Source organism: Colias eurytheme, chromosome 3 (assembly GCF_061535395.1).
Source record: "Colias eurytheme isolate Ceu_HAF_F1 chromosome 3, ilColEury1 Martin Lab GWU primary, whole genome shotgun sequence".
In the NCBI taxonomy this organism is placed as follows: Eukaryota; Metazoa; Arthropoda; class Insecta; order Lepidoptera; family Pieridae; genus Colias; species Colias eurytheme.
This window is the reverse complement of record NC_142982.1, coordinates 9910923-9932282: the sequence shown is the minus strand read 5'-3', so window position 1 is coordinate 9932282 and position 21360 is coordinate 9910923. Positions and strand designations below refer to the sequence as shown.

Below are 21360 nucleotides of genomic sequence, written 5' to 3'. Positions count from 1 at the left end.
TATAGTTTTTTAACAAACAATTTTAGTTTGTTCAGTGCAGCAGCACACAAAGGATTTTTATTTTTCACTGAAATATTCTACACGCAATTTACTAATTACTAAGCTTTTTTGATACAAAAATACGATTTTAGTATAATTATTGAGTTAAATTAAAATATGAATATACCTATGCCTACAATTCCATTTTAAAATTACAACCGAAGCGTTAAATTGCCGTGGCCTTTTGCCAGCTTTAAAAATATATATGTTACGGCTAAAGGTAGGTGAGAACATAAACTTAAGATTAGCCGGCTAAACTTAGGTTTATTTTCGACGAGGTGTTAATGTTAGTTTGTTCTATCTTTAGCCGGCTAAACTTAAGTGTAACCGCAGGCCCATGGCTAAAAATGTCGGGGTGGGTAGATTTGGTTACTATAATACATGTAAGGAACAGGGCGAGTGTTTTCTGGCACTTCGCCGGCTGCTGCCGCAGCACGCTCGCTGCGCTCGCTCGGCTCGTGCGGGTCTTAAGAGTTCTAACCTAACCTAACCTAGCCACCAGCTTTCTGCCCTGAGTCGGGGTGGGTAGATTTGGTTACTATAATACATGTAAGGAACAGGGCGAGTGTTTTCTGGCACTGTGCGGGCCCCTCAAGCCCTCCACCGGCCCGGCGCTAACCAAATCTACCCACCCCGACATTTTTAGCCACGGGCCTGCGGTTACACTTAAGTTTAGCCGGCTAAAGATAGAACAAACTAACATTAACACCTCGTCGAAAATAAACCTAAGTTTAGCCGGCTAATCTTAAGTTTATGTTCTCACCTACCTTTAGCCGTGACATATATATATTCCGCACGTCTTAAGGTCTTTTCCGCGTGGCTGCTTCTCTTTCAAGCAAGGAAATGCTTTACGGCCAAATAGCATGCACGATAAAGGCGAAAAGAGCCTACGTATTTGTATTTTAATGCGTGAAAAGGTTCGTGAAATATTCTAAGAAATATTTAAGTTTAAAGTACTTATAAAATGAGTTTTCATAAAGAAATAATTTACTCTGAGATTACAGTTAGTGTTTTCACTTTTGAACGAAATCTAATCTCATTCTTTGTTTTTTTTTTATAATTTGAAGAAACGGAAACGTGTCCGTCCAAAGCTCACTTGGCGTCGTACTGTTATCGCAGAGGCCAAGTCACAGACATAGATAGACTACGCAAGTACCGCGATCTGTATGAAAACCAAGCGTGTCATATTTTTTGTACTGACCTTGACGCGTTATGACGTCACGAGCGCTTTTTAGTGATGGTAATTTCATTTTACGCTAAATCGATTAGGACGCCACTCGCGCGGCGATTCTAGTATCGTCCTATCCCATCGAAGTAAATCGAAAGAAATCAGATCAAACTAGATTACTAAATCGATTCAAGACAGAAAAATGATAATTACCATAGACAGAGGAATGATAAAATAAATTTATAAACCTTTTAATATTCTAACAAGTAAACTAATGTGTTTTAGCTTTTTCTTACATATGCCCATTGAGTTACCGTGTACTACGTACTAGAGAGGCCATCAAAAGAAAGTAATGAAACTGTCAATCAATCAATCTTTATGTCCCGTTGCATCAATCCATTTTTCTTTTATGTTCGGGTTACTTGGAAAACTGAAAAAACAAACATAGTCTAAGCAATAAGGAGTTTTCTTAAAAAACTCCCAAGATGACACTTTAACTAATGGCGTCCATGTCATAATATTTATTTTTACTACCTTTGTATTAAAATACTTAAAAGTTCTAGGTCAAGTCGTATTAAATGACAAAAAAAATCTATGCCTTTTTTTCTGAAAAATTGCTCCTTCAAATTATCATTTTTCTGTTCGATTATAAAATCGATTAGAATCGAGAACTGTTGCATCAAATGAACATCACTAACCACAAAATTGGACAGAAAAATGAGAACAGAAAAATGAGAAGACGCTATTCATTGCTTGTTATCATACGACTCGATCTTTACCGTGCCAAGTAAAAGCCGCAATGTATTTCGAATCATTTCGTATGATTTGGTATCCGTGTTTGTCACGATCGTTTTCCACAGATATTCTTTATTTGATTTTAAAATAAATAGTGCATATTCTGATTAGAAAATTACTTACCGGTGGAAGGAAACATCTCTGCCAACTCGGCCACTCACAGCTGTGGAGTTTCTACAGTTTATAACGGCGTAATTCGGCATTTTACTTTATTCAGCTTCACGTCTTTCCTTGGCGAACTGCAAGCGCGGACTGAGTGTAGGCCAGCGTCAAGTAAGTTTCATAATCTTAGTCTGGACACGGGAAGTACATACACTCGCTTAGTCTATCTTGATACATGTCTGTGGGCCAAGTCAATTGGAAAATGCTGGAGCGAGATAAAAAAAGCTCTAAAATCGAGACGCATAGCGAAGTACTGTTCACGCCCTTTGCCCCAGCTAGAAGCCTTAGGTCTAATTCACACGAGAGTTAAAAAAGCGTTGCGTTAAAACCCGGCGTTGGCGCTTTTTAAACGTTCTCTCTGTGGTTGTTCATACTAACGCTTTAAAATCACTCATGTCTCGTCTCTGGCTTCAGTAGGACGTGGAAATGGTTTCTGCTAAATTAATGGCACTAGCGATTTGTGTTATTAAAAGACGAAAAAGAAAACAAAAGGCATTCTGGGTACATCCTCTGAATGAACAGAGATACTTAAAAGGGCAGTTTGTGACACTGTACGAAGAGTTAAGGCAATACCCCGGAATTTTTTTTAATTATTTTCGAATGTCTATAACAACTTTTGACGAATTGTTGGAAATAGTGGGGCCTCAAATAAAACTTCAAGATACCAACATGCGTTTGGCGATACCACCTGTACAACGACTGGCTGTTACTCTGAGGTAAGGCGCTTTTTTAGCGCTCGTCTGAATAATAGTAAGAAGTTTCCTATGTCCTATTTTATTTAACGCCCAACGCCGAGCGTTGAAAATACAACACTGCGCGATAAAAAAACGTCGCGCTTTAAAAGCGCTGACGTGTGAACATATACTTGGGAATGCATTTGTTCTATTTGGACGCTTTTTTAACGGACGTTAAAAAAGCTCTCGTGTGAATTAGACCTTAGGATATTAAGTAAATAATTTGAAGTAAACATTATCGATATTATCATAACGCTTTTTATTTACATGGTTGTATCAGACGTTTATATGTACTGCCCGTATGTTCTATAGCTATGAAGGGATATTTTATTGTAATCGTGCAACGATATCTAAAAATACATTTAAAACCTCTTCCTGATTAAAAACTATTAATCTATTAAATTGATCACGAATCTTAATAATACCACACATATTTTTATCACAATAAACCATTCATAACCCAACCGCATACAATAATGGTGCAAGCACTCCGCATTGTACCGTGTGACCACGGACGAATGAAAATCAACCGACGCATGCATTGTTAAACGTATTCGCATTTTCATACTACACGGGTTTCCCGCTGTTTCTATGTAGTTTATACATACACAATGATTCAACAAGTAATTCTTAGTGAGAAAACAAGAACCGTACTGCATTAAAGTTGTTCAAAGCTCATAACCTTTATCAAGATGAATTGAGAGACAAAGATCCATCAAGCTGGTGTTTTTGTTGTATAGGCACAGAATAGATAATAGTAGCTAAACGCTAGTATAGATAATATATTCACATATCTACATTTTAAATTCTTGTTTTATATTCGTAAAATGCAACCTTTCTTCCGGTATAATCGAGTTATGATTAATTAAATTTCCCATGACACATAAAGCTTATTACACACTTAAAAATTGTCTAAATAATTAACGAAGTTATAATAAAATTGTTCAACATTAGTGAAGGTATTATCCAAAGTTACAATTAATTCAAATGTATTAAAATACAAAACAATATTACTTACCTAAAACGGTGATAGAACTGGACACGAACATGCTGAGCAACCACACCAAGGCTATCTTTATCACCACCACGCGTTTGGTCGAGTGATGCCGACTCTTGAGAGGATTCCTGATGCCTAAGTACCTGGATGATATGAAAAATGTCAACATTAATAATATATAGACGTAAATATTATGATTTATGTTTGAAATCGACGACATGTTAATAAAATTATGCTTGAAATTATATAACCTGAAACTTGATAAAAAACAGACGTATGGCACTCGGGGACTGCCGCGGTAAAGCTATTGCATAGCATGCCTTCAAGCCACACCTCCGTGCCCGTCGGAGTGGGGAGCGTGAGGTTTTTTCGTTACGGAATTTCTGGATTCGGTCCCCACGCTCTAGTCCCGCGATAGAAGCTATGCAATAGCTTAAAAATAAGTAAGATAATAAGAGAGTTTAATATACCCAGGAACGAGTCAATTCTACAGTCGTATAAGCTTTGTAAAAAACTCCCTTCATTCACGAGACACTCACAAGTAGACCTTTCAACATAGTTTAATTAGCTTTACATGAAATTGCCATTCAAAATGAGGACAAGAAAGTTACATTACTTATAATAAAACTTTTAGGCAATTACTAACATTTCGCCCTTAAACATTAAGATAAAAGAAAACCACATTAAAAAGTTGGATCCGCTTTCAGTTCAATCAAAATTCTTTCTAAGTTAAACCATCGTAATGAATTCCATTTACTCATTAATGCCCTCATCCTTGGAAATAATACTGATTGCTTTCAAACTTCTCCAGTTATCTACTTATATTTGATTTGTTTTTAATACCAAGGTGACTTTTATAGCTTCTGTAATACAAGCTATAGTCACAAATGGTTTGAAATATATTTATGGATTTTAATTAGGTAATAGTAAACCCAACAATAGAGAGAAGAAAAATATTGTTCTTATACCTACGTTTGCTAATTGAAAATGTTATTGCTATTTGTTTCTGAATTGAGTATATTTGACTCCAAGAATTTTTCAAACTATACTAATTAAACACTGCAGGAGCTAGCGCGCACGAGCATCTTTGTGTCCACAACTATTTTGTCTCCGCAACTTATTTGTCTCTCCACCCATGGGCTAGTATGAAAGTGCGCGCACGTAGCGACGCAACTCCCCATACAATTGATGGGAGAGACAAAATAGTTGCGGAGACAAAGTTGCTCGTGCGCGCCAGCGCTAATGTTATTTTCTTGTATGTGACATAAGCCTTCTCGTACATTGATAAATAAATAAATATTTCAGGACAATTTTCACACACGGAACGATCTGATCCCATACTAAGCTTTCGCTTGTGTTATGGAAACCAGATAGCTGATAAACATACATATATAATTTTAAATAAATAGATAAAACACCCAGACAAAGAGCAAATAAATATGATCATCTCACAAATATTTGCCCCGGGTGGGAATCGAACCCACGACCTCTGGCTTGGAAGGCAGGGCCAATACCAACTAAGCCAACCGGTCAGTCAATCTTGATCAAATCAATTATCAATTCAAAATTCTGCCTATTAACTCCATCCAGTTTTGTTTGCTCACTTTTAATAAGTGTAATCACTTGAATACATATAAGCTATCAGCCAAGTAGTAAATTAATAAATCTTTGGCTGGGTCAACGCTTTTATAAGTTTGGAAGTTCATCTTAAGTTAATACAAGATTTGACTTATCCCAAATAGATTTGAGCAAAGTAAGACCATTAGTTAAGTAGATATTGGCTTGTAATAAATACTACACAGAATAATTATAAAGTTTATGCTAAGTGTTTACATTAATTTCATCGGTACGATTTGTCAATAATCATTTGAAATTCAGGGATTAGAATAAGTGATAAAATAACTGATTGTTTTTGACGGACGTAATTTTTTTTCCAAATGTCTATAAAAATTGTTGTGTATTTTTGTTCCTATGTTTGAACCACTTCTCACGTTGAAATAAATTTTTTCAACCATAAAATAATTAAATTGTAATAGTGAGATTTGGGATTAAAGGCCTAAACCTAAATTTGATTTCTGTCCATCTTCACTGTATCAAAAAATTAAAAAGTATTTTTCCTTTAACATCTCATTTACATAATTTTTATTGGCCGACAAACTTTTCAAAACTAATTTGACACCTGTCGCAGGAATCAAAATATAATTTTCTTTGCAACTCATATTAAACTTCGCCACAGTCTCGAAAAGTTAGGAATACTTCTGGTAAAAGCCTAATGATGACGGATCCTTATTTCCCCAAGAGAGGTAAAATTTTCCCTGAATTGCACTCTTGACCGCTTGTAAATTAGATTGATTTGCAATTTTACGGACGACTTTACATCCCGCTTTTAGAATATTTAATCCAAAGAAAATATATTAAATCTTTTAAATAAGTGAAAAGGGTTTGTGTGGATACATAATAAACACATAAAAGTATGATTCGCTTTGAGTTATTATTTCGACTAATTCATGTATCGATTTCATATTTCGTACTTATCTGTAAATACATATTTTTTGCTGTCTATCCGATTATGAAGAACAGTAACAGGTATGCCATGGTCATTTTATTTTCGAACATTGGCATTGTATACTAGTAACTGCTTCATAGTGTCGTGAAATAATAATTATGAGAAGTAGTTATTGTAGCAGCATCAGATTTGTATTAGAAATCCGAAAAAAATCAAATAAGTGTAAATTAATATTCAGACTAGAGGGACAATAAGGCAAGAAAACGGATAATTCTGGCTTCTTTGTTAAATCTAGCTCAATATAATATTGTGTGAAAAATGTTTAAATTCTGAACAAAAATAAAAGAAAATATCGCTGTCTGTTTTGTCGCAATTTACGGAAACTGCAAGTTATCTTAAAATTGTATATATTTTTACAATCCAACAAGCACTTTCCCGATTTTATTACTACGAATACAGAACATCAAATCAACATAACCATATTGCATCGTCACTTCCCAAATAAACTTCCCATGTGATTTGAAAATATTACGGGAAGCTAAAAATATGTGTAGCGACTATATGAAATGCGTCAGATCAATACCTACACCATAGACATGTTTACGTTTCATCGCTATTAACATAGTTCAGCTAATTTCAACCATTCTATTACCGTTTCTCAATGTTTAGTACAGAATATAACTCTTTTTTCTCAAACATTATCAACTGAATATACAAGACTTTGTATCAAACATAAGAAGTGTTGTATGGGACATTTGTTAGTGTTTTTATAAAATAAATTAATGTTAGACGAAACAACAAGTCCTTGTTTTTTATTCAAAGAAAATAAAGTCCAATGGTACTTTAAAATTCCACTTTTACGATGTCGTTTGAGATGTTTTCATTCTATTTCAAAAGCATGTCTTGTCTGGTTCACTATCTTTATGATTTTAGCAAAAATGTATTGCATTTTTGAGGAACAATTCTTTAAAATTATTCCGCGTATCAGACGTATTTCTCTCTGGGGTGTAGTTACTCTGGCAAATTTTATTTGGTGTAACTCGTCTGTGAGCTTATCCGTGTTTAATAATATGATAAGAACTTGCATAAAGTATAACTTATGTGTTAAATTTACGTTTTTATCAGGATTTGTATAAATATTTAAGTGTAATTTATTATCATCCATGTTTTCTAAAACTTGTCTAAAACAATTCTCCAGCTAATTTGCAATAAAGATTTAAGATGAAAATTTTTCAACTAAGTACAATGTTTTATTTTGTTTTCATTTTCGTTTTGTTATTATTAGTATTAACTCAAACCCGCTGCTAAATGACGTGAGAAAATATAAATCTATATCTAATTCCGACGAATAAAGATTACATAAACAAAATTGTAATAAAATAAATCATTCAAACCGTGGCTGGTACGTATTACGTCCGGTTGGACCGAGTTTTCCAGTTCAAAAACGGTTTAAGCCAAACAGCTTTGTAATATGAAGCAAAATTCCACACGATTTCAACTGTAATAACAGTTAAAAGGATTATTTATAAAGCACTATTTTGAACTCTATCTCGTTGAATTAAGTCTCAATATATGTTCAAAACGCTACATGAGCTGGGTTTGTGTTCGAAACTCGGTGCGCAGTGATTTTGGGGCTAAAAGGAATATACAGAAGTAATGTAGCTAATCTTAAAATGGCGCTAACATTGTTGGTTTAAGGGTTGGAGAATATTATGTACTTTATGATATATTTATAGCAAAGGCTCATCCATTTACTAGTAGGATAGGTTATGCTACAATAAAAAATAATAACAAATACTCAACTCTACAGAACGTAATGATTCCAGTTATTCTTAATGTAAAATAACTGATATTTAAGTAACCATTATAAAAGAACGATGATTGTTTCAAAATCAGCGACCAAATGTTATATCTCTTTCCATTTTCTTTCAAAAAATATATAGTGGAGTATTATGGCGTTCTCATAGACACTAGTCTATTTGTAACTTGAAGAAACTTAATAAAAAAATTTAAAAGAGAAAACTTAGTTACAAACACAGTTTATTGATAGAAAAATACGACATACTGTAACAGAATAAAATTGTTTCTGAACGAATTTTCCCCGTCATTGTTACAATATCTCCATTCCTGCCATGATTAGGGTAAGCGGCCCGGCGTCGTAAAGATAAAGAACCAATCTATTCTATTAGGATGCTGCGTTGGAAATATGGAATATGACTAATATTTTCTCTTAGCGAAAAATGAAAAGATCGACTAGCCGGTGACAATTCATCTGTAAATTATTGAACTTTACTTGATCCTCTATTTTTTCTACGTAGACGAAGTAACATGAGTCTTTTAATATCAGAAATTATTTTTGTAATACAACTCAACACAATACAGCAATGAACATTGCAGTTAGATTGAATTTTACCATTAGTAATTATTTAAGTAAATCATAAAACTATATTTTTTTTGTAATAATAGAACATATGTGTATACCTATATGTAACTGAAGTAAAGTTTTTTTTAATTTAACATTCTAAAATGCAATTCTTAAGCCACCTCCATCATACTCGCGTGTACCCTAAGTCCTAACGTTATGAATATCTATGAGTGAAGCTAATCGTTTACCATAAAATAAACCCTGGACCCATTTGCCCTATTATCTGCTACCGATAAAAATATATTAGATCCCCAACAGGGATATCGTGATGATGTTTGTATTAAAAATATTAAGTAAATACGGATTTTTATTCGGACCATTGAAACATATTTCTTTCTATATTATTTACTGCTAATCATATCTATTCATTTTTCGATTATGGATTTAACATGTTTGTGACCGTTATCTTTAATTAATTAATGAAGGCTAAATATGTATAAAAAAAAGACGGGTTGCACTCCGGGAGTGCCGGCAGAAGTGAAAACTTGATTATTAACGTTCAGCATGTTTGATATTTTGGAATGGTATCCGTCTTACGCATGGAATATAAGGGCTAAAAAAAACATCCGTCTTACGCTTTTTCGATCAGGCCACGTGTCCTGACGCGAGTTTAAGATTTTATACCCAACGCCGCTTAAGAAGTTTTCACTTCAAAAATAAAATAAATCTATGTCAAGATAAAGGAGTAAGTTAACTCAAAAGAGGAACAAAATATAGCATACTTCCTTATTTACATTCCCAGTGGGAAATAAGATTTATTAGACGTTTTCCTAAGGATAATTATGCTAATTAAAGAGGGGTTGATAATTAAATTAAGTATCATTTTGTACAATTTGATAAGCAATAGGAAGAAAGCTATAGAAACTGACATCAAGACAATGTTATATGAAAAAATAAAATATTTTCGACTACAGCCAGAAACACTTGACACGTTATTAAGAAACTCAAAAACTATTCGTCAGATTATAAAATGCACTGTATAAACATGTGAAGCATCTTTCAAATAACAGGAGGATCATAAAATTGGCTAACCTCGTAAAAAGTTCGGCTGTAGCACACGTAAAACAAATATACGAAATGGGAACACCTCTTTGAAATAAATTCTTATCAATATAGTTCAATGCATAGTTTCAAAAGAGTTCATTGAAAAGGAATTTAACATATTATGGTCATAATAATTCACTGTAAGTATACAAGACATGAATAATAGTAGTTTGTGTTAGGAAGATCTTAGTAAAGAAACTAGATCTCATCTTAATATGAGATAGGAAAAAAAATACTGAACACTAAGAAGTTAACATATCTTCATTTAAGCATACGGGTATTGTTCAAGATAGCTTAGTTCTAACTATCCGAACTTTGAAAACAGAGAATCTGTGTTAGGAATTTACGCTTAAGTTCTATTTAGATACTATTCTATGAAAACGATAATTATGATCAATGCCTGGAGTCTGGACAAATAATTGTTCTATATTCGTTGTTTAGAAGTTATATTGATGGAGAAGAACTTAATAAATGATGATTGAGATTTAAAGAAAAAGTCCTAAAAGCTTTTAAATAAGGTATCACAACAATAATATAAGTGGCTAGTAAGCATAAATTATTGGCTTAATATAATCCCTTAACAATTCTTCACACATAATTGTGTGCTATGCATAGGCATAACTATATTGGTACTATGAGTATTATTCTATTCAATAATATATTCTGTACAGTCACGGGGTCTCCTCTTAAAATCAGTACAGTAGTAATCATTAAACATTTTTATTAATAGTTGTTTTTTCATGGTGGCAAGAAAAGAACGTGTGTGCCGAGCACACGTGTGAAAAGCGAAACTTCTATGGCAAGATTCAAAGATACGGCCATATTGCCATGACACGACCTTGAAATTTTACTCTCACCCCGCCTAAAGAAGTTTCACTTCAAAAGTAATTAATTATATTTCTATTCATTGTCAATCACACTTCGAAAACAAATCACACCAAAAAGCAGCCAAATAGAACGAAGCAATTTAAATACCTGCCGATACTGATGAAGCACATGTGCATGATGCTCGCGGAACAGGCCAGCACGTCACACGTCACGTACACGTTGCACCACACCACGCCCAGCGGCCAGTAACCTGGGAATATAGTTTATTTTGTGGAAACATTTGGTGTTAAAGTATTAACCTTGTTTTTTCAGAAGTCAATGAAAAAATCGGCTCATTTACTAACCCGAAATGATGAACGTTACGTATATCTTGAAATGGTTTATAACTCAATCGAAAATATGATCTAACAATAAATTGCCATCTTGGTTTTTTCTTCTTAAAAATTCATCTGATCTGCAACTAGTGACTACGCATAACTAACTGCTTTCCCCCATCTGGGTTAACCCCGAAAAAATATATAGCACCTGTCATTTGCGAATAATGCTTGAACTTATTGGTGAAAGATAACAAATCGGTCAAGTAGTTATTAAGATGAAGAAGCACTTTCAACGAAACAGCTACTTAGCTAACAGTTATTCAGTATATACCTAGTTATAAAACAATAATTATAAATTACTTACCTAAAAACCCAGGAATTGCACCCATTGGCATTACAAATAAACTGACTAGCAGATCCGCTATCGCCAACGACAGCAGAAAATAGTTCGTCACATTTTGCAACCTTTTATCGAGACACACAGCCAAACACACTAAAATATTGCCCACGCCACCCGCTACTATAAATAATATCACAAACAAAAACGTCCATTCGTATTTTGGAGTACCGATCGCTACATCCGTAGCATTTCCATAGTCCCACGTACATTGATAACTTTCTAACGCACTACTGTTAACACTATCATCAGACACGTCAATGTACAACGTCCGAATCGAATTTGGAAAACAGACCAGACTGTTCTGATTACACGCGCTCCAATCCGGTATCCGTAACCACATATTTTTCAATGCACTCTCGAAAACCGCAGTCATGAGGTTTAACTTGAATCTAAAATCGCATGGAGTATAGTCGCTGCTATTTCCCATGCTGTTATTGAAGCACTTAATGCATGTGTATGAAGTTTCATTTTGAATATCCAAGTTTAACTCGCAGTTGTAGAGGGACGAAGCGTTTCCTGTACATTCGAGTCCAGATATTATTTCATCCGAACAGCTGGGGCCCGTGATGAGTCTGCATTTGAAATCTTCAAGCTGTTCGGAGGTGATATTAGTCATAGCAGGAAAATTTATGACATCGCTGCAACGCCGGATAGATAAATTTTGTCATCGTATATCACGTTCAAATGATGTTAAGTTATTCTGTCTTGAAGCATTTTGCCGCTCAATATTTCATCTCCGAAGTTTATTTATCTGTAAAGATAAAAGAATAACATTGAAATTTTTCGTTGAACTATAAAAATAAATTGAAATAGGTACATAAAATACAATTTTCTGTTCCTTTAAAATAGAATTAAACGGTATTGAATTTCTAGAACCAGAGTCTAACCGAGAAAATTTTCATTACACATCAAGGCGCTGTCTTAAAATAGCTTCTTGCGGATTCACTTAAAAAGAACAAAAGTCCACGTAAGCACTAACTGGCGGAAAAAGGAAATCTACGAGAAATGCCAGTGGTAATTAGTTTTTCCTCTCCACAAAGTACAAGGAAATTCATTATCTAAACCCCTTTCCTAAAGAGTATGATTGTGAGAACACAAATACCTTAATTCGATACTACAATAGGTGAATTGTTGCGCGTCATCGACATTTTTATTGGCATAATGATCGATTTCAATAAATATGTACAGGAAATATCTCTTGTAAATAATATGAGATTATACATGTTACGATTGCAGAACGATGAAAAATATAGCATTTTAATACCACACAACTGTAAAACGATTATGCGGCTGTAAACCTTTATGACCATTGAAAAATATGCATCATTACCCACACTGCAATATAGTCTTGATATGCAAAGTCGTAAACTGCATCCTATATCCTTGAAGACGGGATAGCGGGAATTGGAATGGAAATGACTACGGGCGAGGTCCTTGAGATCGTAAACTGCGCACGTGTTGAGCGTTTTGTGATGTTGTTTAGTGCCTTTAATAGCTCTTACTTTTCAAGAAACGGTGGAGTTTGATAAGCGTGAGCACGTGGCTGTTGGGCTTGATAAAACTGGGTCAAACGATTATCTAATCCAGATCAGGAACTTTTGATAAATTACATATTTATATTATGTTACTTAGGTACGCAGATTCTGTTGTTAATTTTGACATACATATTTGAGTTAACAATACCAACACACAAACACAACTCTATTTGAAAAACTTTTAGAAAACAATTCCAAAAATTAATATTGTTTAACGTAAATAATACGTTTAAATCATCATGTTAAAGAGAACAACATTTGTACATTTTAACGTGGGTATAAAATGATTAATTAACTTCAGATACGATAAAATAATATTGTTATTATTCTACTTAATTGCATTCCGTAACAATTATTGTGATACCACATCATTAATTTTAATTGTGAAATTAATGCGATTGAATATGAATTTTACAAGAATTAAGTGTTCCAATTTATTATACTCAAGTATATTCATTATTATACGAGGATCCAACGAATTGGAAAAATGATTCATTCTCAGCGCATATTCATGGAAGCGTGGAAAATGAGTTTATTTATGTTAAACGTTTCTAGTTCATTTCGTTCATAATAATGTTTATCGTGTAATAAGTCCTTGTAAGTCAAAATATTTAAATTAATTATATAGTAAACTAGCGGCCCGTGGTACATATTTACGTTTTCTCTACATAAAAACCATCCTCGTACTTCAAGGAATATAATAAAAAAAGAATTATCGAAATCGGTTCAGCCGTTCTCGAGTTATGCGCTTACCAACACATTTTGCGATTCATTTTTATATATAAGTAAATGGTTAAGACTAGATAAATATAATAAAATAAATAAATAAAATATTTTCAGGACAATTTTCACACACGGCACGATCTCATCCAATACTAAGCTTTCGCTTGTGTTATGGAAACCAGATGGCTGATAAACATACATATATAATTTTAAATAAATACTTACATAGATAATTAACACTCGGACACAGAGCAAACATCTATGTTCATCACACAAATATTTGTCCCGGGTGGGAATCGAACCCACGACCTCTGGCTTGGAAGGCAGGGCCACTACGAACCAAGCCAACCGGTCAGTCAACATAAAAATACCTAATAATGTAGCGCAATTTACTTAGGGCTGATTTTTCAATCCTTGGTTAAAACTTATTCATCGAATAACGTAATAAACTACCATTTCAAAAATGTATTCTAATTGTCCGTATTTGACAGTTTACAGGTGACATTTTAAAATGTTCGTGTAATACTTTATTGGACGGATAAATTTTAACCAAGGATTGAAAAATCAGCCCTTAATATATTATGTAATTGCATTAAATGTTATGTCACAGAAGCAGCCCAGTCGTATCCAAAACAATATCTTATAACACTTATTGCCGGCCTTAAACCGAATGGTCCTAATGTTCTTTTTAGGTAATAAGTTTTCTCCTATTTCCACGAGACTGTTTGGAGCGTGACCCCATTTACGGAAACTTTTTCACACTTGAATGTTTTATTTTGTACAATTGTCCGTCGATTTAGCCAATTACCATCAAGACAGCATAGACAAAAATACACAAAAAATAAACGACTTCCAAAACGGAATCTTTGTCGAACGTCTCATCAATGCAACGCCCACATTTCAAAAAACCGGCCAAGTGCGAGTCGGGCTCGCGCACAAAGGGTTCCGTAGCAGCAAATATAATAAATTACAGTTAAATCAACCTATCTCAAAAACTATAAGAGATACTTTGATCAAACCAAAAATCGTTGAAAGAGTTAATTAGCATGCATCACCTCTATTTTTTTTAGAATTTTATACCCCGTAGTTATAAAAATAGAGGGGGGGGGACATACTTTTTACGACTTTGAGAGCTGATATCTCAAAAACCGTTCACTTTAAGAAAAATGTTTTTTAGAAAACTTTATATCATTTTAAAAGACCTTTCCATTGATACCCCACACGGGTATGTACATCGAAAAAAAAAATTTCATCCCTCAGTTACATGTATGGGGGGCCCCACCCCCAATTCTTTTTTTTACTATTTAGTGTCATATTTTTGTAGCGGTTCATACAACACATATTCCCATCAAATTTCATCACTGTAGTACTTATAGTTTCCGAGTAAATCGGCTGTGACAGACGGACAGACGGACAGACGGACAGACGGACATGACGAAACTATAAGGGTTCCGTTTTTGCCATTTTGGCTACGGAACCCTAAAAAGGCTGAATGATTTCAAAGAACGCCATGAAACGAGTCGCGTGGGACGTCAGCTTTGTCAGCGTTAACTCAGATATGTGAATATTTTGTACCACCTTCATAGCTTGCTTTTAATACACAGGGAAATTCTTTTGGTTAACAATCAAATAGACTATCAAAGATTGAGTTGCTACATGAAGATAGATAAATATTCATGAGTTTAAACGTTTAGGAGTACATTGTGTGATCTTAACAAACTAAATTTTAAAGAAAAGTTGAACAAAAGAAAACCGTGGCCTTTTTAGTAGCCCTTTCCAATTTCTACTATAATAGCTATGTAGAAATAATTCCGGATTCTAAGTACGACACAAAACTCGTAAATTATATTCTTTACTTGTAATACAATAGAAGAACGTAATTTAGTGTAAAAATACGAACGAGAGACCACGAAAAATGTAGTGTCAAGGTTAATGTGAAATTTCAGTGAAGTAATTATGCAAATAATATGTCACTTGAGGTGCAAGTCGTGATTATAATCTTAAAATAAAAAGGCTTCAGCAACATTTTATGTAATGTGTTTATATAAGTGGCTTAATGTGAATTGGGCTCGTGGGTTCCGTAAATATATTATAATACTCTAATAAAATCTCAGAAAGAATTTCGTTTTTCTTTTTCACATGTACGGACTTTTGAATTTTTATTTAAAGAGACTAAATTGCAGTTATGTAGAAAAATAGTGTTAATCTTATGAAACTATATCAGCCTAATCTTTATTGCTTATGATTTAGTAAAATTAAATTATTACGATTGTTTTATATCTTTAGTAGTCCAGATTTATTGAGTAACTGTTTGTAATAAACTGGAATTAAATCGCATCTATAAATGAATAAAGACCCAAGAAAAAGGATTCTACAAACATTTATGCCACCCCTTATTTTAAATATGTTTTTATTTCATTGCAATTTTGTAAGAAGGATTTCATAGCGCAGACTGCTTGTGACAGGATTATATAAAGCGACGAATATAAAGTGACGTGAAAAAAAAGAATTTATGAATAATTCGCATTTTAACTGCATCCAAGTTTTAAGCTTCAGTTTTTCCTTGTCCTTTAATTGTCCTCGGTAAAAATAAGCAAATGAAATAACCATATTAGTAATTAATTAATATGACTGTAATTTTCAACTCAATTATCCTGTCTCAAATTGGACAAAATCAAAGATTTATCTTATAACTAAGATATATTGCCTACTAAGATAATACCAAAGATAATATTATAATACTGTACAACAAGTAATACTTTGTTATTTTGTATTCGTAAATATTTTTCAATCCAATCGTCCAATATCGACTCAGTGTAACCAATATCGTAACACAGAACATTTCTACCTTTTTGTTAAATTCTCTTCCTAAAGAAAATCTCGACGGTTTTATATTTTTTGTCAAACAGGCCTCACAAAATATTGTTAATGCTTGCTTAAAGTTACCTCCGTAAAGAAAGAACGTGACCTATTTAGGCGAGTCAGTGTTTAATATGGGGTATATGAATATGTATATGAAAATAAAGAACACACTTTACCTTTAATAGGGCTCGTCTGACACGTCTCCTCGGTTTTGTTAGCAATCTGCTGAATCGTAAAAGCTACCTGGGTATTTACACAAAATTACGAAGTTCCGTTGCATGAAATGTTGAAATTTCAGTCATAAACGAGTCAAACCACGTACAAGAAAGCGCATTATAAGCAGATAATTACCGTATCCTACATTATTAAATGTAGGTAAAAATAGGAGATGTAAAATTTAATCTTACATGGAAGGTACAAGTTATTTAGGCAGACCGCACCTGAAAGTTTGACAGACTTTTCAATTCCTACAATCTTATCTTTTTAGTCAACCATGATATTGTCGGTTAGAGCTTCTGTTTAGTCATCTACCTACTCCTTTATAAGCCAAGCTAATCAAAACACAATGAGTGACGTTACCGTGACAGTTGAGTGTGATGGATTAAACTCGTTCAAACTTAGTGAGTCTCCAATGTGCACATTCACAACTTCATTATGTTAGCTTAGTCTACGATTGTATCCACTCGACTGCGAAAACAGAACACATTCCAGAAATTCACGCATTTTACGAGCGTTTTAGACTACAATGCCTGTTTCCAAGCATTAGGAATATTAAAGCAGAGTACACTACCGGTAATGTAATTAAAGCTTGTTTTTAGACAAGGCTTAGAACTAATGTAGGTATATCTTATGTAGGTATTTATACTGCAGATTCATTATCACTATATTCATATTATGTGTGTTCGTATGTGATAATTACATTGAACTGCCAATTTATACTAATACTAGTGGTCCGCCCCGGCTTCGCCCGTGGTACATATTTCGCAATAAAAGGTAGCCTATGTCCTTTCTCGGGTATCAAAATATCTCCATACCAAATTTCATGCAAATTGGTTCAGTAGTTTAGGCGTGATTGAGTAACAGACAGACAGACAGAGTTACTTTCGCATTTATAATATTAGTATGGATTATAAAACTGAAGAGTTTGTTTGTTTGTTTGAACGCGCTAATCTCAGGTCCGATTTGAAAATTTCTTTCGGTGTTAGATAGCCCATTTATCGAGGAAGGCTATAGGCTATATATCATCACGCTAAGATCAACAGGAGCGGAGCAATGAAACCGCGGGGAACAGCTAGTGTTCAATAATCGTGTATTTTTTTATTTCGTATCAAAACGAATTAGAAGAAAAAGTCGCCATTAAAAGTGGTACGTGCGTCAGAACTAATCCCTAAAATGGGCACCGAAATAAAGAAATAAAAATAAATAATTGGCCACCCTTAGTATGCAGGTCTCGCAATATCAGTAGGGACAACAAAAGTATAGGCTTTTCTCTTTAGATAAATGTCCTTGGAAACGTGCTGGTAAAAAGACGAGACGTGAAGAAGAGTGTGAAAAAATGATAAAGTATAGGTACACAAAACATCTGAAAATTGTGGCCAATCAATAGTATGAATGAAAAATTTGTTGTAAAAACTTTGAAACCAACTATGCTCTTCTACAATATAAAGACAAGTCCGCATTCACACCTACATTCGTTAAAGTTAATCAATTTATCCCCATTGAAGCTTCATACAATTCATAGATTCGATTCAAATAAGTTAAACGAAACTTGACACATTTATTCCGCTCAGACTCCCAAACCCTTTTTGGCTAGAAATTTAAAACACAAAGCGTAAGTACTCCGAAAGGCATTTATGTCACGATTCGTTAACCACGCCAATTACACTGAAAATCTTTTTAATGTTCCAAAATTCATGCGATTATGGAATGCCTCTGTTCTCGTAATTAATGTGATTGTACGACAAATTTGAAATACGTCTGGCCTAGATCTGTTTCTGAATTACGTGTAAATGGGTAAATAAGGTGGTATAAATACGAGTATATTACAGAATTATTTCTCTATTACATTTTAAGCTGCAGAAAGTGAGCATGCATTGTCAGCGTTAAACTTCGTTTTATCTCGGGCCAAGTTACGCAAGCCTAAACTTTATTTCTTTAACTTACACACTCAGATTATAATAATAGTGTTTTAGTATATATGTAGAAACTCTAACCATTATTGAGCACCATTGTGAAAAACGACGCTCTTGCGTTTGTCGTGAGGTTTAACAGCTATGTTTGGTAGAATTATTTCATTTAAAATGGTACTCATGGCCATAATACCAGAAGGTGTGGATTTCTATACTCGTGTATTATGTATGATATACTTGCAATGCTCTTCAGCTTGTAATAAAATGCATACCTACTTTCCAACATTAATTAACACTTTTTAATGAGAAATTCTATAGAAAATATTTAACTTGAACGAATTAATTAGGGCCATATAAGAAAGATCCACAAAGAACGAGTCGTCGTTGAATAGCAACGGAAAGGTTCTAAAGGAAGTCGTAAAGCCTTCAGAGTAAATTACGGTACACTGAAAGATCTAGTGCTTAAATTGAATGTATCTTGAAACAGGTATCATTATAATATGTATATTACTGAATAGTGAATACATATATTTAAAGTGCTTTTAAACAGAATATTACTTTATATTTATGTTTAAAATATGACTTGATTTTTGTAACACCTAATCTCAAGTAGTATACGCATTTAACTGATTGAAGTAATATACAATTTTACATTGTTTCTTAGTAGAAATACATGTTATATAACATTGTATAATGTAGAGATCTCACACAAACTCCAATATTGTTGTAAGAAAGCAAACATATGACTTAGATAAACAATTTCAAAACTTCAAGGACTGAGCACGTTTATCAACCTTTATCAAGCTCCTGTTTGTTTTTAACTTTCAGTTATCGCATACACTATTTCACTGTGTTTTCTTAATTTTATTTTTAACAGTTACTTACTAATCCCATAGGAACTAACCGAACAAAAGGACATTAACTTTATGCATGAAACGAATAATTCCTTATTGTTTTGATAATCAAAGAAAAGCATGCTGTTCTCGTTGTGAATTAATAAAAAAATACTATCACCAATGATATTATTCAATTTAACTAGCCGTTCAACCTGGAATGTGTCTACATGGAATCGGAATAAATAAAATAGGTAGGTCACATAGCAATAACGTGTGAAAGAGATAAATGCTCTTGGAACTTCTTTAGCACAAAACACAACAAAAATCTTTCACTTTAACGTTTTTACCCCTTCTCCCTACATAAGCGTATTATATCGAAACTATTAGACATTGAAGCGATATTACAAAATACGTTGAATATTGAGTACACTCAAAGTAGGTACACTAAAAGGTTGCTATGTATGCATAGATGCACTACCGCTACTGAAAATGCATTACCCATGTACCTATCAGCATGTGCTAAATGCGAATCTGTCATCTTTACCTTTCAGCTGTTGGAATAAAATATCACTTCGGGATATAATGTGCAGTTATATGTTAAATGGAGAAGTTAAGGACATTTTGTTTTTTGGGTGATTTTCTTTGAGAGTTATGTTAATTTCAATGTTCATTTAAATTCAAATCAAAATTTTTGCGTGTTTAAATAATAAATATTTGTAAAATAAAAATAATAAATATTTGTAATATTAATAAAACGATACATTGGGACTAATTGATAATCTTTTCGAGTTTTATCTTAAATACGAACTACCCAGCAACACGAAATTGTCCCTTATACTAAAAGGAACTTAACCTTCATCACAGCAGCTCAGACTGCCAATTATGTAACAATTTAGACTATGTAATATATTCCTAACATGTATATTAATTAACGAATGTTGATAATTAATTCTTACTTTTGAAATTACCAGTAAAACAAAGCGAAATTGAGAACACTTATCATTCAATTTGTATAGGTAGCCAATATTTTAAAGTGTTCTAAGGCGTAATATTAGTGTTTTTTGTATTGTGAGTTTTGAACTGATCACTATGACCGAAATCTTTTATTGTAGCTATCACAAAAGACGGAAACCGTGGTCAGTGATATACGCTTTACGGTAACAATAAATAATCAGGCATCTAAGTAAATTTTAGATACCGTCCTCACATTTGGTAGAATATAGTGGTCGAGGGAATATAAATTATACAATTTAAATATTTACAGCACCAGTTAGGTATACAGAACACTATTTCCATAATTTGAACTGCTACAAAGTACCAGTAAGTACCACAGTTACAGGTATGCGAATTATTACCAACGCGCAAAATACCATGGATATGGATAAACTAAAATACACTTCATAATATAAGCTATTGGCTATTAGCCAGCCACTTACAGATTAGCTGGTTGCAGACAGACAAACAAAGATTTTCATAATGGAGGTAAGGTATCTACTGGCTAATAAGGCTACATTTTTAACACAGTAATTCAAATCAAATTTGCTCTTTCGCAACTGTAGAAGAAACATTTAAATCCTAGAAAACACATTAGATGAAAATTATACGGTATGGATAGGTTATTTACCCAATGAAAGAAAGCTCGTTTAACACGTATAAAGCGGTCACCTGGGGAAAAAATAAAAGCTAACGCAGGCTTCGTTTGAGCTAAATCCAATTAGTATTTACCTTTCAAGATCCTGCTTAGAGCCACGATATACTTATCTTAAGCGGTTTATGTATTATAGTCTCACTTGGTTGGATTATGAAATGAATTATGAAAGTCTAGGCTTAATTCTATTCAATGTGCACGTGAATCGCCTT

At 33.5% G+C, this 21360-nt stretch overlaps 1 protein-coding gene across 1 annotated transcript in view; it reads right to left on the bottom strand.

The window, feature by feature from the left end:
- 5-HT2A (5-hydroxytryptamine receptor 2A) overlaps positions 1 to 12161 on the bottom strand; it is a 36469-nt gene extending 24308 nt beyond the window's left edge. The window contains exons 1-3 of the mRNA XM_090120055.1: positions 11380 to 12161; positions 10846 to 10948; positions 3917 to 4038 (exon numbers count right to left, since the gene is read on the bottom strand). Of these exons, the coding sequence (XP_089976181.1) occupies positions 3917 to 4038; positions 10846 to 10948; positions 11380 to 12031 (877 nt within the window). The 5' untranslated portion in view covers positions 12032 to 12161. The remainder of the gene's footprint in view (positions 1 to 3916; positions 4039 to 10845; positions 10949 to 11379) is intronic.
- Positions 12162 to 21360: the final 9199 nt, after the last annotated feature.